At 45.7% G+C, this 27500-nt stretch overlaps 1 protein-coding gene across 1 annotated transcript in view; it reads right to left on the bottom strand.

Moving 5' to 3' along the window:
* Positions 1 to 27500, bottom strand: part of sptbn4b (spectrin, beta, non-erythrocytic 4b) — a 126534-nt gene that overhangs the window by 11542 nt on the left and 87492 nt on the right. The window contains 9 exon segments of the mRNA XM_083774003.1: positions 79 to 323; positions 2875 to 3009; positions 3824 to 4069; positions 6324 to 6528; positions 12070 to 12200; positions 12546 to 12824; positions 13410 to 13499; positions 14924 to 15148; positions 18515 to 18778. Coding sequence (XP_083630129.1) covers positions 79 to 323; positions 2875 to 3009; positions 3824 to 4069; positions 6324 to 6528; positions 12070 to 12200; positions 12546 to 12824; positions 13410 to 13499; positions 14924 to 15148; positions 18515 to 18778 — 1820 coding nt within the window.

The following is a 27500-nucleotide window of genomic DNA, read 5'->3' as shown; positions in this document are numbered from 1 at the left end:
GCCCCAGAGCTGGCCCTGTGTTCAACTACCTGGGTTTCTCTCCAGACGCCCCAGAGCTGGCCCTATGTGTTCAACTACCTGGGTTTCTCTCCGGTTCCTATCTGGCAGATGATGGAGTCCATCCACATGATCTGATCTCGCACCACGCCGAAGAACTTCAGCTTGTCCGTGGCCGTGGTGATCTGCACACGGCACTCCTCGCAGGAGTTCAGCAGCTCCTTCCAGCACTGCATCACCTCGTGCTCCCGACAGGCGATGGCCTCCGCCTTCTCTCCAGCATAGACTGTTCTCAGCTGGGCGGCACTCTCCTGTAGCTGGCGTACCTAGAGAAGAGAGATAGAGAAAGAGAGAGAGGGGGGGTGTTATTTTTCAAATTATAAAATGTTCTGTAGTTATACAATCTGTCTAGAAATGGGTCTCTCTGTGTGTGTGTGTGTGTGTGTGTGTGTGTGTGTGTGTGTGTGTGTGTGTGTGTGTGTGTGTGTGTGTCCTGGGCTAAATGTAACAATCCGCAGGACCGATCAGCCGCTGAATTCCTTGAGCACGCTGCCAGTAGGTCAGGCAAGTACATCCATGCATTTCTTTTCACATTTTGTTAATTTGTTAAGTTAAGTGTTGTTAAGTTTTGTATAATTTTATAATGGAAATATTTGGAATTGCATGTTTTGCACTTTCCTCCTGTGGCTATTGTGCACTTTGCATCGCTGTTCTTATACTGTTCATGACACAACATCATGATATTATAGCACAGTGGATTAATTCTGTAGTATTCCAGTATCTGAACAACGATAACTATCCAGGTAATCCCAATATCAAACATGAAATAAATGTAGTTTGTAACTTTGTAACATTACCATGTAGAAGTAATCAACTCTATCCTGGGAACAAAAGGTTATTATACAGTAGCTAAACAGAATCAAAAACCACAAGGAGGTTATTTTGCATATGGTGCAAAAACACAGATGCTCCCAGAAGACACCAGGGCCTACATGACCAAAATGCCCTTTTGCTAGAGTTGAGATATAGCAGCTGTGGTTTTGCATCAGTATATCATACAGTTGACGCTGTGCCCCAGTTGCACGGCAGACAGGAGCTCATGCAAAAGGAACTGCATTGTCAGGGTCTTATTTTTACCATGAATTGCTTTTCAGAGCACTCAATGAGGTTTGTTCATTTGAGTATCATGCCATTATATATACTTAGGAGCCAGCCACCTGTACTGGCACTAACATTATACAGGCCTCCCAAGCCATGCCCTGGCTTGGTCCACTAAGCAGAATTTGTACATATTATCCACAGTAATAATGATTAAAAGAAGAACTATCATAGGGGATTTCAACGTTACATCGTTACATGTGGATAATAAGTCAGATTCCAAAGCCATGGGATTTACAAACATTCTGAATCGCATGGATTTCATTCAGAATGTCACTATAGGACCCACCCATTGCCATGGCCACACCTTAGATCTGGTGATAACTCATGGACTCACTGTTGACGTATCCTCCATTGTTGATATCATGGCTACAGTCTTTCTTATCATTATTGTGTATTACTTTCGGGTTAAAGCCTGCACAGCACAGAGAAAATACAGAATGGCTTGTTAAGAAATAGTGTCTTACCCCCGAGGTTGTTGCAAATCTCATGATCTGTGTAGAAAGTATAGTACCAGCAGTTATTCTAGCCATTCTCAACCTCTTCCGTTTCAAAGTACCACCAGTTTGATATGCATTAGGCCACGGACCGCCCATTTGATAGGGACCCCAATCTACACAGTAAAATATCAATGTTTATTTACTGAGGCCCCTTTTCCACCAAAGGAACTGGTTCTAGAACTGATTATGTTCTAGATTCTTGGAACCGTGGTGCTTTCACAGAACCGGTGGCCATTGTTTGATTCCAGTTCCAAACCAACTTTTAGGGTTCTGAACCAATTATCAGTGGAAACACTGAACTGGTTCAACATTAGGTGGGAAGAAAGAACTGACCCGGTTCAGCCCCGGTGGAAAAGGGGCCTCATAGTTACAGACCCATAAAGGGTTTCCTAACTATCAACCTCTTAGGTGGGGACCCCCGGAAACCCCCTTAAGACCCACATTTAGAACCCCTGAGCTAGTAAACCAGCTAAATACCAAACTAAGGACAACCACTGACACTGTTTCCCCTGTCAGACAAAACAAAGGCTAACCCCAACTGAAAAGATCAATTGCCATGTAGCAGAATAAAAATGGAGAAATTACATGTTTGTCCACGATGATTTTATGTGAGCAAGGCAATCAGAAATGCTAGACAAGATCATTTCTTCAAACTGATCAGTGATAACCTGAACAATCGAAAGCTTTTCTTCTCAACAACTGACTGACTGATAAACCATATCCGCTTTATTCCGGACCCCTGTTTTCTCGACACCCAGATGTGAAGAGTTTGCAGCATACTTCAGGGATAAGATAACCGACATCAAATCTGGTATTGTTCCGATGAGGAGAAACATTACCTCTAAATTGAAGTCACTGGCACTCAGTCACAGCCTGGCAAGAAGCTAAAGACATACTGGTGTCATTCTAGATTTGAAACCTTCAATGCCTACATCAGGAATGTGAGCAAAGTGTGTTCTCTTTTCTCAGCAAAATACAGAAAGACTAGTGCTTTTCTTTTATCACTAGTAGGCTAGAATATTATTACAGTCAAAAGCTGGATACAATTATGCTCATCTGTGTCAAAAAATCTTTGAATCTTTTCTGAGCAATGACTGAATTGAAATCGCTGGATCTTAAGATTGTTGAGACAGCAAGTCATTTTGGAATGTGTGCGCGACCTGGAATCTGTACCTGTGTGACCAGGAGCTGTATGTCATTTTCAAAGATGTCTCTGTACCTGTGTGACCAGGAGCTGTATGTCATGTTCAAAGCTGTGCATGAGTCTCTGAAGGGTGCTGGTGTTGGCATTACCACCCTGATGAGCGCGAACCTCTGGCAGCCTCCGATGCTTGTCCTCAATCTGGGCCAAGACCTGGAACAACACAGACAAAGATACTATTATATCTAAGATCAAAACAATACCGGGTGTCCTCGATTACAGTTCAAAAGGTAACTCCAGTCCAGTGGGTACGAAGTGCAAAAATAAAATTCCAGAACAAAGGGAAGCCCATTTGCTCCCTTCAAGCACACTCACTTTAAAAAGCCTATAATACCTAGGTCATAGCTATTAGTACAGCAATATAAAAAGGTTAAAAAGCCAGACTGGTTTCGACCCACGGGTTGAAACTGTTCAAAAATGGGACAAAATAGGTTTAAAATGGGACCAAATAGCAGATCAACGAGCTCACAATGCATCACAGTGCGACACGCTTGTATTATGAGCTTGTAGATGGCTATTTCTGTTGTTTTTAAGGCAACTTTTAAGGCATTTTGCAATAGCAACTTCACACATTAAATATTATTTCACTTACTGGTCGTTTGCTGATGCCACAGTCCTGCAACCAATTGAACAACTTTTCAAGAGAGCCATCAAGGTCTTAGACAAGAAACCAAACTCAATCATTGTAGCATTTTAGAAAAGTAATCACATTTTAAGCTATGAACATTCTTTTAAAAGTCTCTGCTTTGTCTTTAAGTGTCGACATGGACTGGCTCCATGGAAAAGACACTGGACATGATTGGCACTAGGTCAGAAACCTGTATAGGGACTGCGAGGCCCATCGTAGGCAGACATGGACATAATGCCCTCTCCAATGTCCTAGAGAATCAAATGCATAGCAAACTGTGCGTCCTTGAAATGAATGAGAAGGTTTGATAATCTCTGCTCCACAGAGTCCACACACTACCTCTCTGCAGTCAGAGAAGAACTTGTGCAGCTGATGAGAAGCGGCCAACATCTGCCCCCTGGTCTCCATGAGCTCCAGGAGGTCGGCCCAGGCCTCGTTGACCCCGTCCTTCCACTCAGCGATGGTGGCGGCCTCGGCGTGGCCGTAGTCGATCAGCTCGTCCACCATCTGGTTGACCGCCGTCACCCTCTCCTGGCCCACACTGACCGTCTCCGACGCAAACTCTGTGTACTTTTCCTGCAGGACCTGCATGGGGATGGATGGAAGGAGGGAAAGGTCAGGATGAGGGCAAGATAATGGATGGTACTTTTCACCTTGAACGCCCGTTACCAAATGGGGGCGGCAGGTGAAATGTACCACATAAGGAGATAAGAAGAGCTTTGTTGTCTGTCATTTGAACCAGAAGTAAAGAATCGGCCATTCCGTGCCATAGTCACAGCTGTGTTCTGACGATCGGATCATTGTTATGGTTAGCGTGACCACGAATTAATGTTTTATTAAGCTCAGAACATCGTACTTTATCCCATTATGAGCCATAAAGTCACTAAAGAAAGCGTGGACGGCCCAGGCCGTAGCGTAACGGTCTGGGCACCGGACTGGTGATCCAGTCGCAGTGTGCCGCAGGTTCGACTCCCGAACCCGACACGGCCTTTACCGCATGTCATCCCCCCATCTCTCTCCCGTTTCCTGTCAGCCTACTATCTGTCCCTTAAAAAATCAATAAAAGGCGTAAGCCGCAAAAAAATATCTTAAAAAAAAAAAAAAAAGAAAGCGTGGACGTGAACGAAGGATTTCGGATTTTGGCTGTTGTTGCATGGATGCTAGCGGCGCTAGCGACGGAAGCTAAAATCAGGTAAAAATATTTGTAATAATTCTGGATTAATGCTAATTTATCAGAACTCGTCTTATCGTCTAAGACTACCTGTGCATTATTAAATTAATGTCGTTATTTCGTCTTAACTTAAGTTAAATTTTGAGGTATTTGTTACTTTAGTATTTCCACCACTTTTACTCCACTACATTAATTTGAGAACTTTAGTTACTATATAGTTACTTTATAGATTTTGATTATCATTACAAAACATAGTTGTTAAGATACGGCCTCAGCTGCCTGACTCAATGACAACACATGTATCTGTCTAATGTCTAACTACTGCATCAGAGGGACTGACTGCATATACAGTACAATATGATATGAGTGCAAGCGTGTCCCTGCTCATTCTGCTCTAATCATGGGTTCCATAATCTACTAGGGACGTCATAGATCCACCGTCCTACTGTATACATTTCTCTGTGTGTGTAATAAATGGTAGAATGTATGTGTAATGCTGCATCGCTGTGTGTTGGCATATGTTCTCCACGCCTGCGACTTGACGGACCCTCACCCACCACCCCAAGGTTTAGATGGAGACTTCTGTAGTGACCATTTTGGTGTCAGCATCATGTTATGCTTTAGCTATTGAAAAATAGCAGATCTACAAGCTCATATCGCGCCACCGAGTGGCGCGATACGAGCTTGTAGGTCTGCTATTTTTGAAAAAGTCGAAGAGCGACTGACATTTTTAGAATCTGATCTCAGGTCAGAATGGGTTCAGCAGACCAGTGTGTGTCCGGCGGAAACCTCGTATGAATCTGATCTCAGGTCAGAATGGGTTAAGGCCGACCATCTCTAAGGCCTCTAGTGAGGCCGTATCATAACAATAGTAACTAATTTGGGCCCTGTACTGTACATTTCGGCCATTTGAAAGCTCACAATGAGTTGTGATGCGACACATTGTGAGCTTGTAGATCTGCTATTTTCAAAAGATTTTTATACATTTGAAATATGTTATATTGGAATATGGGATATTCTGCATAATGAGTGCTTTTACTTTTGGTACTTTAAGCACATTTTGAGTATTTCTATATTGCAATGGTCTCTCGAAACAGAGGCCTGTTTTTCCAGGGGGGTTTCCAAATTGAGAGGCCTATACTTTTAACTTTAGTAAAAAATGTGAGTACTTTTTCCACCACTGCTTGTCTCACATTTCTTTTGCTTGATTGGGAAAAAGTCCACAGCCTTGAAGACAAAATATTGATTTGTATGAGAATTTCAAATGTCAAACTATTAGGATTATCAAAAATCAATTTCTCAATGGTCTGATCGAGATAAATAAAAAAAAGGTCTCATTTCAGATGACTTAATTAAACCCATTCTGACCGGGCACCCATTTTGGTGTCAGCATCATGTTATGCTTTAGCTATTTAAAAATAGCAGATCTACAAGCTCATATCGCGCCACCGAGTGGCGCGATACGAGCTTGTAGGTCTGCTATTTTTGAAAAATCGAAGAGCGACTGACATTTTTAGAATCTGATCTCAGGTCAGAATGGGTTCATCAGACCAGTGTGTGTCCGGCGGAAACCTCGTATGAATCTGATCTCAGGTCAGAATGGGTTAATTAAACCCGATGACGATCCGTTACGGTCTCTCTCAGTTTCCACAGTTTCCACCCACTTACCGTTACGTGTTCAAAGTCTTGGCCCAGTTCAGTGGAGCTGGCAACCACTTCCCTCTGGGCGATCCACTGCTCCAGTTCATCCACCTCCCTGTTGAGCTGGTAGAGCCAGTACTGCTGCTCCAGGCGGCTCTTCCTCTCCTCCACCAGGTCCTTCAGGGAGACGTACAGCCGGTCGATCTGCGACTGGCGCTTACTGATGTGTTCGCTATGGGGGGAGAGAGAGACAGCGAGAGAAAGAGAGAGAGAGGGAGGGAGGGATAAATCATGTTTATAGGCATGTGGATGTGCAATACATACTAATAAAGTTTGTTGTTCAGTGAAACTTGCTGACCACCCAAAATGTTCAAATTAAAGAGACATGACATTGACTTGTTTCCATTTGATATTTAGTGTATTTATTTCCACATATCCAGACACCATGGTTCTGACAAAACAGGAGAAAAAATGGAGCATATCAATACTCAGAATTTAAACGGTAAAGTGGTATTGCAATACATCAATTAAACTCAGAACATATAACTCAAAGCATAAAATATAGCAAGTAAATAATACAATCAAAACAAGAGCTTACATTTGTCAGTGACGCATGGCTGGTCCGGGGTGGAGAGCTGTGTGTGTGTGTGTGTGTGTGGAGTGAGTGTTTGTAGTGGAGCACACCTGAGCTGACAATGGCAATCAGCCCAGAGTGCTGATGGCAGACACCTGTCGGTGATTGGTGCAGTGGTGGAAGGGGAGTTGTGAAGGGTTTTGTCCACCAGAGGCTGCCATTTGGATAGCAAGCAGATAATTCACAACAGCCGCCCCCACGGTAGCTCAGCTACTGTGAACATAAAGGGAATTGTCTGTGCTGTCGAGGTGTCAGTGGGTGTAGTGCAGGGACAAACGGTGTAGTGTACCGGGATGGACACAAAAATGTTCAGTTGTCAGTTCGGGGTCGGACTTTGTCGGTGAAGAGGGAGACATTCAGCCGCCCCATGGGACCCAAACTTGGGGCTGGTGAGGAGAGGCGTTCAGCCGCCCCGTGTTGACCAGATCTTGGGCTGGTGACAGGGGGTTACCTCGGGCGGACGGCCCGGAGGCTGGGTAGGAGCGGAACTGGCCGCCCCAGTCAGGAATGAAGGATGGGGCAGGTACGGAGGGTGGCCAGGTGGTTTGAACCCAGGGGACCACGGCCGTCGACACGACCGTTCTGGCGGACGACCACTGTAGGGGGCTTTAGGCTTGGAACGCCAACGATGGCAGTCTGGGCGTGAAGACTGATGGCGTTTCCCTGCCTGCCTCCCACGGAGGATCCAGTAGTGCCTACGGAGTTCTGCAAAGGCTCGCTCCGGACCAGAGTGGAGCAGCCTCTCATCAAAGTCCTTGATGAGCAGTTTAGTGATGGGGTGTACGGGATCCAGCACAACAGGGTGCAAAGGAGACTGGAGGGGGCCCTGAACATTCCGGGGCCTTCCGCCAACCCTTATGAGGCCTGTCTGCCCATCAAGTCCGGGGGCAAGGGTTCTGAGCCTGCTGTTGAGGCGCCGAGGTTTGTTGGCCCGTAGGGCTTTCAGCTCCATGGGGAAGCTCTCAGTTTGGCATCGTTTGATGAGTTGGAGCTCGGCATCCATATAGGTTGGGGCTGGTGAACTCGCAGGAGTTTGACTGTGGAGCTCATCGGAGGTGAGTTGTACCAAGTCCTTCCATGAGGGGTACTGAGTGGAGTTGGGGGGCAGCTGACCCAGAGTTTGGATGGTGGTCAGGTTGCAAAGGGTGAGACCTTTAACTTCCGAAAGATCTGGTTGGGTTGTGCTTGCAGGCCGGACGGGCCAACGGTCGTGTGGTTGCTTAAGGGAAGCAGGTCCATTTTTCCAACGACTTGGCTGGGATAGGTCAGCAAGGGTTTTTCCTCTGGCAATGTTGCCAGCAGGATTGTTGTGGGAATCCACATATCGGCCTTGGAGGGTCCATCCCAGCTGTGTGTGCACTGCCAGGGGGCCTCCCTGGGGGCCTCTTCTCACCGGCTCTATAGGTGAGATCAAGTGGGAGTTGTCGGATCCAATCAAGATCAGAGGCTGGACCTTTCGGAAGGATCGAAGGGGGATATCCCTCAGGTATGGATAGCGCCGCTTGAGGGACTGGATGGGGTAGGTTTGGTCGATGAGGTCAATACCTTCAGCTGTGAAAGCTTGCTTGAGAGGGTATCTGACTGATGGCGTGAGTATGGGCGATATCTCAAACTGCACACTTTTCCCTTCAAGGTGGGTAAGCTCTGATCGGATGGTGCAAAGAGCCAATACCTCCCTCTTCCCCTTCAACTGGAGATGTTTGACTGCAGCCGGGAGGATCATGGACCGGACTGAGCCATCATCCAGAACCGCATGTGTACTGAGTGAAACATTGTTGTGCCATAGAAGTACTGGGACAACTTTAAGAAGTACACGGTCGGAAGGATTGGAATGAGAGAAGTAGATCTTGCTTTGTGGGCGGGAAGGATCCGACCTTGGCTCTGAGTCGGCCACGGGATGCAAGACCCGAAGATGAAGTTGACCGCAGTCAGGACAGGGCTTTTCCAGGGAGCAATCACTAGACAAGTGAGAGGTACGGCCACACTTCCAGCATCTGTTGCCCCTCAGTAGCCATGATCGCAGTTCCTCCTTAGTCTGAGACTCGATCTTGGGACATCTGGTGATGTAGTGGTCGTTGGCCCGGCAGAACAGGCAGTGAATGTTAGGCTTGTTATAGGATTTTCCTGGGGATTTGGATTTCTGAAAGGACTGGGTCTGAGGGGCATCTGGTTCTGAGCCATGATAGACAGCTGCTTGGCTCTTGTTCTTGGTTGTCTTAGGTGGCCTGGTATTGGGTTGCTCCTGCTGTTGGCCACCGTGGTACCGCTGAACGAGACGGTTAGAGAGCCTCTGCTGTTGAGCCTTGGATTGCAGCCATCCGGCCAAGTCCCTCAGGTTGTAGGGGTTAAGTGTGGCGACAGTGAGTTTGCCTTGTAGATGTAGGAACTCGATGAAGCTCTCCCTCAGGTATCTTGGCAGTTTGCTCAGCAGGCGGTCAACATGTGAGCAGCAGTTGAGCTCGTAGCCGGTACGACCCTCGAGAGATTCGAGCATGCTGACAAGCAGGTGAACCTGAAGTGAGAAGTGCTGGACAGCTTGGGGGTCATTGGATTTGACGTCCGGGGCTGTAAGGATCGCTGCAATCTCGCTCTGAGCCAGCTGGTGGGGTTGACCGTACTGCAGCTGCAGGGCCTGCATCGCCGCAGTGTAGGGCTCCACCTGATGGCGGCAAGACTGGGCGATCATCTGAGCCTCAGGGAATTTGAGGTGCTCAAGAAGGACATGATATTTATATTTTTCACTCAATTGGACATGAGGATCGAGCAGGTTGTCGAGTGCCAGCTTCAGGTTGGCAAAGTCTCTTTCATTGTCTTGAATGAAGTCAGGGATTGAAGGCTTTGGGATGCCATACACGGCTGGCCCATAGGGATGATGAGCTGGTGGTTGGCATGGTACCTGTACAGGAGGCACCTGGCCTGAAAGAGGTGGCCGAAGTTGGGCCCCAGCATAGTGAATAGGCGGGGGTGTGGGACATGAATTCCCAGGTCTGTCTGGCTGAGAAGGAGGCAGTGACTGGAGACGGCCAGCAGAGGGAGCCAGGGCGTGGTGGAAGGTTTGAAGGTTTGGTGACAGAAGTGGCTGGGAATAGGCAGGATGCAGTCGAGAGGGGGTAGAGTGGGAATGGACCACTTGGACTGGGGAGCAGATGATCTGCTGAACTGGGTGTATGGCTGAAGGAGGCTTTCGTGATTGAGTGGGGGGAGGTGGAGCTGACCGGTTCTTCTTCACTGTACTTGGAGGGAGGTTGTAGAGTTGGTAGTTGGTGAAGTGCTCCTCTGCAGAATTGTCCTCATTAGTAGTTGAGGTGTGTTGAATCCTGACAGACTTCTCCTTCCTGCCGACCAACCGTCTATCCTCCGGTGTGGATGTCCCCACATGCTGAGGCCTGTTGCTCTGTGGGGCTTCTGACCCCTGCCGGCCGGTGAGCCTGTATTGGTCTCCTAGGGGTAGCAGGGCTCCTCCTGGTGTCTCAACCCCCTCTTCAGGCCGTGTTGGGCTCATCTGCTGAGTGAGGGATTCAAGATATTCATTTGAATGCACTACCACCTCGTCGGGGTAGTCCTCTGCTTTGGAGTTGAGGGAAGGAGCACCTTCCCCCAGCTCCAGTGCACCTCCCTGTGCTCCAAGGAGGAGACCGGTGGGAAGTGCTCCCCCTACTGCTCCAAGGTGGTGGTCATCTGGCTCCTCCATTTGTTGGTTGCCACTCATTAGCAAGGTGCTAATGTGAGCTAGCAGGTTGGACCTCTCTCTCCCTTGCCTGTCAAGCTCCTCCATTTTCTTCCTCATGGCCTCCATTTCTTCCTTCCCCTCCATCTCTGCTCTTTTTAGAGTTCCGGCCATGTTGGCCAGGGACTCCATGGTCGGTGTGGCCTTTTGTGCGGGGAGCTGTGCCGTCCCATACCTCTGTGGTTTCTGTCTATCCCTGCCAGGGTAGGTCTTGGGCACTGTTCCTCCACTTTCCTCTTGCAGCATATTTTCAATGCAATTTCAATGTTTTTAGTGTAGTATCAATCAAGTCAATGTCTTATTTGGGCAGTCAGCATCCGGCTCGAAGGACCATAATAAAGTTTGTTGTTCAGTGAAACTGCTGACCACCCAAAAATGTTCAAATTAAAGAGACATGACATTGACTTGTTTCCATTTGATATTTAGTGCATTTATTTCCACATATCCAGACACCATGGTTCTGACAAAACAGGAGAAAAAATGGAGCATATCAATACTCAGAATTTAAACGGTAAAGTGGTATTGCAATACATCAATTAAACTCAGAACATATAACTCAAAGCATAAAATATAGCAAGTAAATAATACAATCAAAACAAGAGCTTACATTTGTCAGTGACGCATGGCTGGTCCGGGGTGGAGAGCTGTGTGTGTGTGTGTGTGTGTGGAGTGAGTGTTTGTAGTGGAGCACACCTGAGCTGACAATGGCAATCAGCCCAGAGTGCTGATGGCAGACACCTGTCGGTGATTGGTGCAGTGGTGGAAGGGGAGTTGTGAAGGGTTTTGTCCACCAGAGGCTGCCATTTGGATAGCAAGCAGATAATTCACAACACATACATTCACACATACTTTAGTTTGCTGGTGGTTGGACTAAATCAAGAGAAAAGGCAGCCAGCAGTGGAACAATGTTTTATTGTTTCAGCAAACGGGTAGGAAACTCCCATTAATCTACTGCGGCTGAATTCTTAAATCAAAACCAAACAGGGCTGTTACTGTGAATTTGGATTATGTTGACTGACCACTTATATTCATGTGGAGGTGAAGTGAAATGTTTAATTATAGACTGAGTGACCACAGTGACCACAGACACTGATCTTAATGTTGTGGACATGCGTTGAAGTGAAATGTTTTGCAAGTCCGCGTCTCGCGAGAGTGGAGCTGCGCTGGTGTCAGCATCATGTTATGCTTTAGCTATTGAAAAATAGCAGATCTACAAGCTCATATCGCGCCACCGAGTGGCGCGATACGAGCTTGTAGGTCTGCTATTTTTGAAAAATCGAAGAACGACTGACATTTTTTTAGAATCTGATCTCAGGTCAGAATGGGTTCATCAGGACCAGTGTGTGTCCGGCGGAAACCTCGTATGAATCTGATCTCAGGTCAGAATGGGTTATGCGCCGGCAGCACCTCACCTGTCCGGGTGTCCCATCTCCAGCAGTTGTCGACATTGCTGCGACAGCAGGCCAATGGTCTCCGCGTAGTCCTCTATGGTCTGCTCCAGGACCAGGTGTTTCTTCAACAGCTGCAGAGTGCTGGGCTCATCCTGTAAGAAGGGATGGGAAAGGTCAACATCACTCTGTCTGGAAGGACAGGGAGTGAGAGTGATCATCCTGTCATGGAAAAGGTCCCAGCTTCGGGCCCCAATGTAAACACTAACATGACTCTAATCCGCATTCACCAGTCCCCATTCGTTTTTCATACGAGCATTAAACACACTGAATATTTTCAAATTTTGTATACTTCTCAGGAGGACTTCTGCTTTACTGGACAGTGTAGAATACAGAGGCAGGAACAACTAAGCTCATGAATCGGATGAAAATTCCACTACGCTGAATGTACATGCCCATGTCCATCCAAAGCCCTTTCCACATGCCTCCATCCGTCGTACCTTCCCCTTCTCCTCGTTCATCATGTGCAGCTCCTGCTCGCTGAGCCAGGCCTCCACCTCGGCCGTGTCAAAGTAATACTGCTGGGACTGGTACATGGCGTCCAGCACCACCTGCCTCCTCTCCGTCTCGGCCCAGAGCATCGCCCAGAGCTGGCCCAGCATGTTCTGACCCGCCCGCGCGTGGTCCGCCTCAGGACTCCGGATGGAGGCGATGATGCCCGCCCTCTCCAGAACGTCCTCTATCCTGCCCCTGTGGCCCTGGAGCTCTCGCAGGAGAGTCTGGGAGAGTAGGACGGAATAGAGAGAGAGAGCGAGAGGGAGAGACACAGAGGATTGATTTGTGAGTGTTGTGTTATGTTTCAATGTCAAGATTTAAATTAGTTTTTTACAGAAAAACAGAAGGTGAAAATAGCAGATCTACATATTTTTTTTACTATTTTTGTACCATGTGGCGTACTGTATATACTGTATATTACAGGGCAGGCTTAAGTGGTTCATCCGACTAATCGATTTAGTTAATTATTAAAAATGCAGATTATCTTTTGTCGAAATCATTCACAGAATTATCAAATAAATAAATAAATGAATAAATAAAATAAAAAACAGTTTTGATATTATTTTTTGGTTAATTGCCCAGCCCTATGTTATGTCTATTCAGAGTAGTCCAATCTATTACAGTTGATTTGGAACATCCAAATAAATGTACATTATTAACATTTTTGCATGGGTATGGTTTACACATGACATTATGTCATACTGCTGTTAGTACTTGTAGTAACAATGTATTACCATGTTTTGTTCTTGCTTACTGTAAATCCCTCTGGATTAAGAGCGTCTGCTAAATGCCTATGTTGTAAATTGTACCTGGTTCTTCTTCATAAGCTGCTGGACAGCCTGGAGACTGGAGCCATGCTCTTGAGAAGTGGCCATGGGGAGGCGCTCCCGGACCCACAGCTGTAACAACAGTGGGAAACAGTTATAGGGCTCTATCGTATCCCATGCCTTACCCGCAAGCATTAACCACTTTCCGCATTACGCATTTAGGAGCTTCTACAATCCGTAAACGGTAAATGATAAAAGAATCGCTCCTGATTTGGAGCTGCCTCGACGCACAATATTGCAGAACATTCACAGCTCAGAGTTCTGTCTTAAAGGAGAATTCCATGCTAGAATGCTTTCTTATCTTTCTTACCTTTCTTTGTAGTTGTTACGTCCCCACCAAAGAGGTCCAGGTGTTTTTTTTGTGCAAAAACTCCTTAGTGGCTATATTCCCTACCATAAGCCCTCAATGAATTGCATTGCATTGAATGGGAATTGAATGGGGCTATGGGGTGTTGTGCTAGTTCGCTTATTTCCATCGAAAGAAGTAGTAAACTGTGCCGCTTGGGATATTATTTACATTATGAAGAGAGGATATATACAAAGAAATTATAATTTTGAGCGATGGAAATAAGCGAATTAGCACAACACCCCATAGCCCCATTCAATTCCCATTCAATGCAATGCAATGCATGTAGGGCTTATGGTAGGGGAAATAGCCAATAAGGAGCTTTTGCACAAAATAACACCTGGACCTCTTTGATGGGGACGTAACGACTACAAAGAAAGGTAAGAAAGCCTTCTAGTATGGAATTCTCCTTTAATTCTCCACAAATCTCTGTGATTGTAATTTTCCTATAATCAGCAGTGTCAATTCCTTGTGCCCATGGTGTTTAATTGTCTAGTCAAAGAAGCTATTTGATTTGTACCACCAGGCGCATTGTGCACTCGTTCAATTTCATCACCCCATTGCACAGTGGTTTTTAATGAAAGGCAATTAAAGGCTAGATGGTAAGGAAGCAACGGGTGTCATTTCCAATGTTATTTCGCCTCAGTTCAGTGCAAGTCTGTTTAATTAATCCGATTTCCAGAACTTTCCTTCTCGCTTGATACCGTTTCGTAGAGGCAATACAATACAAATTGAAAAAATGCTCCAGATTTGAGCGAGTTGTGACTCAATGAATTGACGAGTGTTCTCGGTGCATCATATGGTTCTGTGCACGGTGGAGAAAAAATTGAAAACTTATATGGTATGGACATCATTGCTGGTTCGTTTTGTGTCCCGTTCCGCCTCTTACGCAATGATGAATCCCCAAATTACGGATAAAGTGCCACTAACGCAAGATAGGGCCCATAGTGTGTGTGTGTGTGTGTGTGTGTGTGTGTGTGTGTGTGTGTGTGTGTGTGCGTGCGCGTGCTTGCGCGATTAGATTATTTGATTTAAAACACAGACTAGAGCAGAAGCACCGGTTGGACACGTGGCCAGCATAACCCCTTTTCCAGGATAAGAAATAAAGCCCGTCTGAAAGCTCAGCGATGTCGCGATCCGTCTAACTCACTATCTCGTCCTCCAGGTCGCGTCCCACTTGGTGCACCTCCTTGGACGCCAGCAGGATGCGCCGGCGCTCCTTCAGCGGCTCGATCAGACGCACCATGCGGCTCTCCACCGCCATCTGGCGCTCCGCCACCGTCTCCTTGACCTGACACTGCTGGGGCATGGAGGCGGCCTGCACCTGCAGGTCCCCCACCTCCTTGTACCACTGCTCCATCTGACACTCCATGGTCTGGATGGACCAGAGCCAGAGGAGGAGGAAAAGCAAAGAGGAAGAGGCAGAATGGGAAGACGAGTTGGAGGAGGAGGAACAGAGAGACGGAGTGGAAAGAGAGAAAAAAAAGAAGAAAAAAAAGAGAGGGATCAGGGGTGGGAGAGAGAGGAGGAGAAGGCAGAGACGAGTCGGAGGTAGTAGAGAGATGGACAGACAGGTAAAATGAGAAACGGTGGCCGTGTTAAAGAAGGGAAAGATGGGTGAGTGGAACGGATGAGTAAAACAAAGAGGAAGGAATAGATTAGACGTCATGAAAATGTCATTTAATCTACGGTGCCAGTGAGAGCACATTGCTGTGTGCTGCTCAATTAAGGACAAAATGTAACATTCAATCTTCATTGCATCTTGACAACTCGTCCGTTTAGCTGAATATTCTAATGGTTTTAGGCAGGGAGGTTAGCTCATACTAACTCCTAAATTTGAGCAGTTTACAACAAGTTCAATCAATTCTGATTGATTCCATCTGACAGAACAGCCTCATCAAGTGTGAAGTGAGACGACTGTAAGTGGGAGGAAAAGCGAGGCCGGATTTTCCCTCTTGGATCACATAACATGTATCCCCCATCTACTCTGAGAATTCTACACTTAGAAGAATATTACTCTCTGGTAATTCTATACTCCTATAGGGAATTCTTTGCACCAGTTGAGCATAGTTTCCCCGAAGAGGCAGTAATAAGATGGTGCAGATCGGTGTATATGTGTAAAGTGTTTATTCATTACAAAAGTTAAAAGTTAGATTTGTGCAAATGGCTTAATGGCATCTACAGCAAATGTACAAATCCACTAACTACATTGGGTTTGTTTTTTATCACGGAAAGAAAATTCATATTGCATGATATTAGATTGGCAAATATTACAAGGCACCACCAGCCTTGCTGGTTAATCTCAGCTGTCACTGGTCTGTTTTTGTCTATTCCAACTACATAATACTCACTGTACTGCTAGCAGATAACCAGCCTGTAATTTTAGGTTTTTGACCTGTCAATTTGTATGTACGGTATGTACACAGAGAAATAAAGGTCAAACAAAATGGACGATTCTAGCTTCTGGTGCCTCCAAATACAGAAGATAATTATGACTCACAGCCAAATCGTTTTTCTCCTTTATAGTGGATATGTACTGCTCAACTATCAGTATCACTATCAGTGTCACTTAGGTAGTTGAGGAGTACATATACACCAACAATGGTTATCGCAAAAAGCTATACGTTTTATACAGGCTACATACTGTAAACTATACCTGTTTTAATGCCGCAACATTAGTTGCAAAATTAAATTGTTCAATTTAGGAAGATCAGAAATGAAGTGTAGTGAAGGTTACTGTACCCCTGGGCATGGATGGATGGATGGATGGATGCTGGGTAATGTAGTTTGGTTTGGAGTGAGGATGGTGCCATAAAGCAGTGCTAATGGCCGGCTGCTAAATGAAGATCTAAGCATCATGCTGTGGGAAAGGAGAATGACAGATGTCTGGTGAAATGATAAAATAATTATAGGGATGAGAATGCATGGAAAAACATAGCAGCATTACACCAGCCTGCTTTTGGATAGGTAACATGTACAGTATACAGTATATAGGCTACTGTATATCAAAATACATTGGAACAGCCACCAGAGGGCAAAATCAAGAATTTCATTCCAAAATGAGAACAGCCTTGATTTGCGGTACTACTGTAGTCGTTGAACGTAGAATGGACGCATTTGGAAATTGTGGCAATGACGGATCAATTCTTATGTGTATAAAACAAGATTCACTGAAGGCACTCTTTCTTTACTGGAGTCGCAGGTAATTTATAAAATACTGGCATTAATATAATATAATGAAAACTATTTACCATTTTAAAGGCTAGTTGGTAAATAGATTCTTTGAACAGCTGCTCGACTTTACGGTACTGCAGTGATTTTGAATGGATGCCAGGCTACCTTGTACTGTCTGAAACATTTTGTGATAATGTGTTTGCAATTCAACACAACAGCCATAGCGAACAATACAAGACTAATACAGTATATTGGTTAGGTTACATTAAAAGGAAATTGTTATTGTTCAACACCAATTTTGTCCGATTTGTCAAATATATTTTAACATAGCCCGGGCCGCTGGAATTGTGGTCTGGCCACCTAGGCTGCTAGTGCAGTCTGACGGCATGTCGCAGGTTCAAATCCCGATCCCCCCCCCCCCCCCCCCCCCCGACGACCTTATTATTATTTTTTGTACGATATGTTTTTGTGGCTTTCGCCTTTAAAACTATTTTTTTTATAGAGGGATAGGTATACAATAAGTTGACAGGAAATGGGGAGAGATATGGGGGGGGTGACACAGAGTAAAAGGCCGTCGGGATCGGGGGTCGAACCCGCAGCACACTGCCAGACTGGATTACCAGCCACGGTGCCCGGACCGCTACGCCAGCCGCCTGGACCCCGATGACCTTTTCTGCGTCTCACCCCCCCCATCTCTCTCTCTCCCTTTCAGCTCAGGAAGTAATTATGTTAAGGGTACTGTATATTGATTTAAGCTTTCAAAATATGTCCATTAACAATATTTTCTCTATAACTCATTTTGGAATGAAACCATTAAATAATAATGATAATAATGCGTAAATGGGGCTGGCATGAAGGCAAATGGTTTCACAGCGCTGAAAAACAACCATTACATTAAAAATGCATGCTTGGCAAGAATATCAATTCTGGAGCCTCAGTTAACATATGAAATTAACAGCTGAGCTGAAATAAAGGCATTCCGAGACATGACGAGAATCACCACGGTGTCGTCCTACAGTGCATGGTGTTGTGTTTCTACAGTATTGTAACGAGGTGACACCATTACTGTGGGACCATAACAATGTAAACAGTGAGTCATGTTTAACTGGCCATGCATAAAAGGAACAAAGCACGTCACGCATAGTCACGCAGTTTGGAGGCAGGCAAACCTTGTGTGTCCAAAACCGTTCCTTTTTTGTTATTGTTTTTAAAAAAAAACATTTTTTAAATAGTGAAAATATAGACAATCTACAAGCACACAAAGCATCGCCTTGCAACGTATTGTGAGCTTGTAGATCTGCCATTTTCACTATTTTTGTGCAGCACATATTTCATATTTCAATCTATACACTGACACGCGAAAAGGCTCTGCATCCATCCTGGTAAGTGAGCTAAAAGGCTCTGCATCCATCCTGGTAAGTGAGCTAAAAGGCTCTGCATCCATCCTGGTAAGTGAGCTAAAAGGCTCTGCATCCATCCTGGTAAGTGAGCTAAAAGGCTCTGCATCCATCCTGGTAAGTGAGCTAAAAGGCTCTGCATCCATCCTGGTAAGTGAGCTGAGGATCACCTGTAGTTTCTTCAGCTGCTTGTTGACGGTGGTGAGGTCCCGTCCCTGGTCCACGTAGGCCAGCTGCCCCTCCAGCGTGCCCAGCCGCTGGTCCAGACTGCTGTAGCTCTGCACCAGCAGGTCGGCCCGGTTGGCCTCAAACAGCCCGCGCGCCCGCGCCTGCGTGGTGCTCTCCAGGTCCTGCCAGCACTCCCTGATCTCCCCCAGCTTCTTCCGCACCACCGGACTGAGCTCGGGCTTCTCCTGGATCAACTGCTGCCCCTCCTGGATGGATGGTTTGATCAGGAGCAAGAGAAAAGGGGTGGAAGACGTGTTACAATGGCATGAACAGTAGCACTAAGGATTTAGGACATTGTACTCAAAGACGAGTGTTACATACTGTAGAATAGAATAGTCCCCACTCCTTTGGGGTGTTTTTTTGTCACATTATAATGTAGGTGAAATGAATACCAACAAAGTCGCTCTTTTGCCAACTCGCACCGGGCGTACAGCTGGTGGAACTGCTCAGCCGGGTATTCCTAAAGTAACCTAAGTGAATTATGCTTAAACAAGGTTAAACCTATAACCCTATTCCTAAACTTAACCCCAGTAAATGGTAAATGGTGCATTTATATAGCGCCTTTATCCAAGGCGCTTTACAGAGATTGTGCATTACATTCACCCATTCATACACCGATGGCAGCAGAAACCATGCAAGGCACCAACTAGCACATCGGGAGCAATTAGGGGTTTTTAGTGTCTTGCTCAAGGACACTTCGACAGTAACTCTGGGGGAGCCCGGGTTCGAACTGCCATCCAGGCACTCTACCCCTGAGCCACTGCCGCCCCAGTAAAACTATGCCTAACCCTGGACTTATTTCTAATCTTATTCTCAGAATAAGATAAAGAATACAAGAACCGCCGCACCGAGCGGTCGCCGTGAGGTCAGTGGAAAACAAAGGGGGTGAAATTCAGAGCAGTGAGCAGCCATTGGATTCTACAGCGGTTGGGGAGCTATTCGGGGTTAAGAGTCTTGCTCAGGGACACACACCGACACATATTGATGACCTGGCCTGGAATCGTACCTGGGACAACTAGGGGCTCACTAACCACTCAGCTATGGCAGCCCCAAACATTACATAATAAGTAGGCCAAGACAAATTCAGAATTAACATATCTGAATGTCCCTGCAGTATTGGGGGGGATGCCTGGTCTATTGTTATGTATTATTTTTTCCTTCCAAACGGCGCTGGTGCATGCCATGGTCTAGCATGTTTCCGTCTTGCTGTAGTCGTGCATTGCCTGCGTCTGTGCAGTAACTGCAGTTGCTCTTAATCTCAACTCGACCGAGGTGTCACACGGGCTAATACACAACAACGTGAGTCGTGACTCGTGACATCCATCCGTCCGTCATCAAATAATGACCCCGCACTTTGTACGTCCTGACGGCGCCCCGTGATAAACAAAACATCACCACAGGGCACGACGCAGAGGGTAGTGTGAGGGGGGCTCAGTGGTGGTGGGGGGGGATGTACTGTACTGTAGGAGTAAGGATGGGGGTGGGGACGGCTGGTTGGTTGAGATATCGTTGCTTGTCGGGTGGAAACCCTGTATGTCTGAAACAGTTGGGTTTTTTTGTATTGTAGTATAGATACACACAGTGCAAAGCTGAGAGAACCGCACATGTGCTGTAGGTAAATCCATGCGTGTCGGATTTATGTATTTACAATCAAAAGATTGAGCACACATCCAAACACTAATCAATGCACACACTCACACTCACACTCTCACACACACACACACACACACACACACACACACACACACACACACACACACACACACACACACACACACACACACACACACACACACACACACACGTTGTGCATATCCAGGTCAGCCTGCCTCTGGCAGTAGGCCACTACAGCATCTCTGTAGGATCAGAGGTGTGTGGAAAGGTTCCATCGAGGGAGGTTGTGTGTGCACGTCCTAAATCTAGACTAGAGGAGAGGAGAGAGGAGAGACCCCCACTGGAGTGGCAACCAGCCAGGGGGTCCCTAGGATAACTAGCAACAGTTTAATCACTTAAGCCCAATTTCTATAATAGCAAAAAAAATAGCCAAGCTCAATGCGACACATCTTGTAGATCTGCTATTTTCAATATTCTTAACTTTTGTACGTAATGACATGCCCAAAATATGGACGTCAGGTTGAATGTGGTTAATTTGACTATTATTCCACTTGCTATAGAAGGTAGTCCAATGGGAGAATGTATGAATGACTATTGAGACCATAGGTTTCTCTATCCCCGCCTACAGTATAATAGGCAGTTGTAGAATTCTGTCAAACTTAACCCATTCTGACCTGAGATCAGATTCACACGAGGTTTCCACTGGACACACACTGGTCTGATTAACCCATTCTGACCTGAGATCAGATTCTAAAAATGTCAGTCGTTCTTCGATTTTTCAAAAAATAGCAGACCTACAAGCTCGTATCGCGCCACTCGGTGGCGCGATATGAGCTTGTAGATCTGCTATTTTTCAATAGCTAAAGCATAACATGATGCCAACACCAAAATGGGTGCCCGTTCAGAATGGGTTAAAGATGGAGTGACAGTTGACAGTCAAACGGGCCAATGAAGTAAACAGTAATATAGTGACACCACACTATCAGCCCCTCCCCTAACCCCTCCCCCTTTATCATACAACTACAGCTGTGGGTGTGGCTTCAGTTCAGGTGGATCTCCACCCATCACCACCCACCAGGCAAACCAGGCACACTTAATGAACTGGCGGGCGTGTCCACATAAAAAGCATGATTTTAACAAATACTGTACACTTTTTGGAAAAAGTTCTTCCCCCTTATATTGTAATAATACCTGATGATCATGTTTTAGGGTGGAAAAAAATGGTGGCACTCCATCTTTAAATAGAGCTTCTCTTATCCCTGTCATCAAATATTTTCAAATGGAGGTCCACACATGAATTTATTTAAGTCCTTGACTTGACGATGTCTGAGACACACTGCACTAGAAAACACGCAAAAAGGGCACATTACAACAATGTGTGGTGGGTGGTTATCGTCATTCATTTATTTTGCAGCGATGCTTTTCAGCATTAGACTGAAATGTGGGCAAGTAAGATTAGTAAAACAAAATACCTTGAAGTTCATAGGTTCTGCTGCCAGGATATGTGTGTGTGTGTGTGTGTGTGTGTGTGTGTGTGTGTGTGTGTGTGTGTGTGCGTGCGTGCGTGCGTGCATGTGTGCGTGCGTGCGTGTGCAAAGAGATTAGACGTATAACCATATTCCTATTCCCAATTGCCTCCTAAATCCCCCCTCCTCTTCCTGCGTCTTCTACTCTTTCTTCTCATCCCCCCTTTTTGTGCCCCATCCAATTCTCCCCCAGTGCCTCTGCACACCTGCTCTCTCCCTCTCTTCTTCCCATCCCCCACTACGAAAACATAGAGACCTACCCCCCATCATCCAACTGGTAATTGACCCTATATCCAACAGTCTGTCTCCATGACTGTTTATACATTCGGAAGTCAGCGACTCTGTGTCCAAAAATGTTAGACTATATTCCTCTGTGTGTGAAACTGGACGGTGAACAATTGAAATAGAAACAAAACTGTGAGATACAGGGTGTATCTGACAGCATCTGACAGTATCAGCACAGTGCCTACTGCCTCGAGAGATTATGTCCTCAAGGGCAAACAGGAGGTCATTACAAGTTCTTATGTGTATCTCCACACACCAACACCTTAACCCATTCTGACCTGAGATCAGATTCATACGAGGTTTCCGCCGGACACACACTGGTCTGATTAACCCATTCTGACCTGAGATCAGATTCTAAAAATGTCAGTCGCTCTTAGATTTTTCAAAAATAGCAGACCTACAAGCTCGTATCGCGCCACTCGGTGGCGCGATATGAGCTTGTAGATCTGCTATTTTTCAATAGCTAAAGCACGACATGATGCCAACACCAAAATGGGTGCCTGGTCAGAATGGGTTAAAAGGAAAATATATAATGACAACCTGGAGTAACATTCAATATCTTAAAAATACGTGCCAATGCCATAGATGTTATATCCCACAATGTACTGTATTGCGTACTGTCTGTCACCACACCACATATTGTTTTCTGTCCACACAAATCATTTCTTGAAATGAGACCACAGACAGAGAGATCACTTACACAGGTTTATCTATCTACTCTTAATCAGAAGAATCAAAACAACTGTAACGTCAAAACACTCAAATGTCCTATAATGTAAACGATAGTGGGTGACATGCTGTAGCTACGAAGCATGTTGGCATGGAGTCATTCTGCATATTGGTCTCCCATGTCAGTGTGCTACACCAGCTGTCATTATAGAATAATATTTCCCACTTCTAGCTTGTTGTTGTGTGCACATGCTGTATGCTCCGCTGAGTGGGAGGACAGTGTGAGCGTGTGTGACTATAATATCAACATTATGGCTTATGGGTATAGCTTTAATATCATAACAGAATACAATACCGTCGCATTGTGTAGGGCAACACACCGAGGGGGCAACAAAATGTGCCAAAAAGTGCCAAACCGACTCTCATAACAACAATTCTCTCCGTGGCTCCGCCATGTAATAACGCACGCCCATGTGTGTGTCCTCGCAAACTGCGAAAGCAGCCGATCTGCATGAGATAACGCAGTGCTCACGTCGGGAGCGGGGGGCAGCACAAATAATATGCGAGTAGGGCAACCAAATTGTCAGCGACGTCCCTGACAGAATACCAAATCAAACTACTAAGATATAAAAATCTAAAGTGTTCATATTCCATGATGAATGGAAGATGAATGCTGAACATCGTATTTAAGGATAGACACATGACCTGTGTCAGAACGTAGATTTGGAACGTACAATTAGAATGCACTGAAACTTTCCGTACTAGGAATGAACACTGGAAGATAATGACTGCTAACGGGTAATATATGCTTATATTAGTTGTGAGGCAAAGCTGCACACAGTAAATAGCTGCCTGCACACAGTACAAAACACTGATGTTGAATCCTGGTCTCTAAACTGCCTCCCCCTGGCCAGCCGGGGCGCCTGATGGAGGGGAAAGGAACTGGTTGGAATAACATGTTCCTTCCACGCGCTACGTCCAACCAGGGAAACTCCCCTCTGTCAGGTGTAAAGGAGCAACTTGGACACTCAGGCATGAAGGAAGCATGAGTTCAAGTCCGTTGCTCTCCCCAGGTTGGCGGAGGGTGTGTAGAGCCCAGGATCACATTAGATAATTGACACAGGGGTGAAAAATGGGTTACAAAATCGTGGGATAAAAAATTAAGGGGAAAAAAAAATGTTGGCAAATGGTAAATGGTGCATTTATATAGCGCCTTTATCCAAAGCGCTTTACATAGATTGTGCATTATACATTCACCCATTCACACACACATTCATACACCTATTGCGGCGGAAACCATGCAAGGCACCAACCAGCACATCGGGAGCAATTTGGGGTTCAGTGTCTTGCCCAAGGACACTTCGACATGTAGACAGGAGGAGCCGGGATTCGAACCGCCGACCCATGGATCATTGGACGACCTGCTCTACCTCTTGAGCCACAGTCGCCCCAGTTGGCCTACAAAGCAACCAAAGGTATGGCACCTCCATATCTTTAAAGCCAGATCCAACCCTACAACCCGTCTCGCTCCCTCAGATCGGCTAACACAGGCAAGCTGTCAGAACCTTGGGACAACATGGTGACCGTCCCAGAAACTTCTCCCTTCTGGCTGTGGAATGAACTCCGTATTGCACTTAGAACTAGTGCAGACTAGCCTGGGCACCTAGGCTAGTATTCCAGCCTGACAGTGTGTCGCGGGTTCGTATCACCCATCTCTCAACCCATTTTCCAATAAAGGAAAAAAATAACTGCAGACTCCACTTTAGGCCATAGCACTTGTCCTAGCCCTGACAACCTTGCAAAGGTAAAAATGTAATCTAGATAGCATGTTATGTAGACAGATCTCGGGTTAATTTGTTGACCTGGCATTCTATAGTTTGTATAGTTTCAATGTACAGATTTGTTGTATTACCTTGTGTTTACCTTGCTTACTGTAAACCGGGCTGGATTAAGAGCGTCTGGTAAATATATAGATCTACAAGCTCAATACACATCACACACACACACACACCGGACACACACCGGACACGTTGTGAGCTTGTACATCTACAATCGTTCAGTGTGCAACAACGGTGCACAACCAAAGTGCAACGGGGCTTTAATAGTAACAGATGGACTAGTATGAAGCCATCCGTCCTCATGTTGTTGGCCTGACTACACCCACAAGAGATATCCGTTACTGGGCTTCATCTTCTGACAGGTCGGGGCCAGCTATTGTCAATATTTATACTGCATGTAAAGCTGGGCACACACACTAGAGGATGTTCAAAGCAACAGACACATTCAGACAATCTTCTATAACATAATAATATGTTAATCATAACAATGCGCAGACCGGGTCATTCAGTCAAGATGCAGGACCACACACAGTTGGTGATCACATTAAATGATTTCAGGGTGTAAAACTTGCATGATCAAACGTGACTTTAGAGCAAAACAATATTCCTCCCTACAGAAGTCGGATATAACATATATAATGTTTGGGTGAATCTCACTCACCCAAACATTCTGTCTTTCACTTTGTCTGTCACCTATAGAGCACCGAAGTCCTGACATAACTCGCTCATCCCGACGATTCCCCTGGTTCGCGGAAGTAATTTCTCTATGGAGAATAACATGGGGTGATCTTAATATCGTCTACTATAAGCGTTGTGGTCCAAAAATAAACAAGCTGTCTCGGCGTTATTGTCAGGGAGGTGTCTCTGTATCGTTTGCAACAGTCAGTCACTCATATATGATACAGTCTGCTTCTAGCGAAAATCTAACTAATTCAGCAGCAGTAACATTTTTCTCTCAGTCAGTTGATTCTTCATATCCATATGAGTGAAGCGGCCGGGGTGACATGTTTATTTTTCAAACACAGTTGTTATATGAGGCGATCTCAAATCGCCTCAATGGGGATTTCAATGCAACTAAACAAATACATGAACCTGGGGACTGACGCCCTCTACTGAAAGTGACGTCAGACTTCGGTGCTCTATTGTATGCACAACTAAATGTATAGACAACTATAAATGTGTACCCCAATATGCCTCACTCACTTCTACTCACTCAAAAAGCGGGTCAACTACTATGATGGGTCTGTCTTAACCCATTCTGACCGGGCACCCATTTTGGTGTTGGCATCATGTTATGCTTTAGCTATTTAAAAATAGCAGATCCGGCAGAAACCTCGTATGAATCTGATCTCAGGTCAGAATGGGTTAATACTGTATGCCTTCACCAGATCCCTCTTTACTAGAAGAGGTCCTTCACCCCCCCCCCCCCCCCCCCTCTCTCCGTTCCCTCTATTGGCTCCCGGTTGCTGCCCACACAGAGTACAAAACACTGATGCTGGCCTACAAAGCAACCAAAGGTATGGCATCTTCTGATCCAACCCTACAACCCAGACATATAGCACTCTATGGGGTATTCTCATTGGTACAGATATTCCACTGTTAGACGGATGTTAGGTTCTTATCTTGCTTATGATCCTTGATGACTATTTATATGTATTTGATGTACTAGTCCTTACCCGTTCTATATGAACAACAAATGATGTTCAGGGTGGGTAATGCGATGTAATAGATCACGTCAAGTGTGTGTGTGTGGTGTCGGCACTAGGCAGCCACCGGGCTTGCGACAAACTTAGGTCATTGCATCTGTCTGTATGTATTTTTTTTAACATTGTATTTTACCGACGGCACCGGATCTGTCTTCCTCTTCCGTCGAGTGGTGGATGATATTATTGATATGTTATGATCCAACAGATATAAAAGTACACAGTAATGTAACTTTGGGAGTGTATAACCAAATCATCCAAATGGATTGCATGTTGTGGTGTCAAAACGCCTTACTGGGAACATGGGCGATAACGCACGTGACGTTGTGGTTGCTAATTCCCCGTCCGGGCGCACTTAAACCCTGTTGTATTTGCTTGCTATAACGCCTAACGGTAGCCGGTTAATAAAACGTCTCCATTTGGCCACCTCGACAGATAATCATTCCGTTGTGATTGTGCTGTTCATTGTACCACGTTGGGTACGTGCAGGGCAGATGAGATCTGTAGCCTCTCGTTGTCAGTGGGCAGGCTTTCAGCCTGCATGTAGCCTATTTGTATGGCACGGCGAAGGAGGTGGCTGAACCCTTGACAGTCAAACGGGCCAATGAAATAAACAGTAATATAGTGACATCACATTATCAGCCCCTCCCCTAAGCCCTCCCCCTTTATCATACAACTACAGCTGTGGGTGTGGCTTCAGTTCAGGTGGATGACCACCCATCACCACCCACCAGGCAAACCAGGCATACTTAATGAACTGGTGGGCGTGTCCACATAAAAGCATGATTTTAACAAATACTGTACACTTTTTGGAAAAAGTTCTTCCTCCTTATATTGTAATAATACCTGATGATCATGTTTTATGGTGGAAAAAAATCGTGGCACTCCATCTTTAATGTTGGCTGTTAATTCCCCCGTCCAACGTTGTGGCTGCTAATTCCCCCATCAGACCCAGTGGGTCTGATGCCTGCCAGGGGGCTGTGTAATAAAGGGGAGGTGCGTTGGAGAATGCAAAGGGAATGTTGCACGGAAAACTGTGTCCCAACATGCATTTCACTGGTGACACGTGATAAGGAACTGTACAGACAGAATGACTGACAGACAGCTTTCGGAGAATTTAGAATAGATTACCATGTGTTGTTCTTGCTTACCGTAAATCGCTCTGGATTAAAACCGTCTGCTAAATGCTTACATTGTGAAATGTAAATAAAAGCCAAGAGCCATGAGCCATGGCTTGTCTCACACTATACATTAACCACATAAACCACATATTGTGGGAAAAGCTTCCGCTGA

Source organism: Protomyctophum parallelum, assembly GCF_964188405.1.
Source record: "Protomyctophum parallelum genome assembly, chromosome: 9".
Classification (NCBI taxonomy): Eukaryota; Metazoa; Chordata; class Actinopteri; order Myctophiformes; family Myctophidae; genus Protomyctophum; species Protomyctophum parallelum.
Note: the sequence above shows the minus strand (reverse complement) of the source record. Positions and strands in the feature narration are given on the sequence as shown.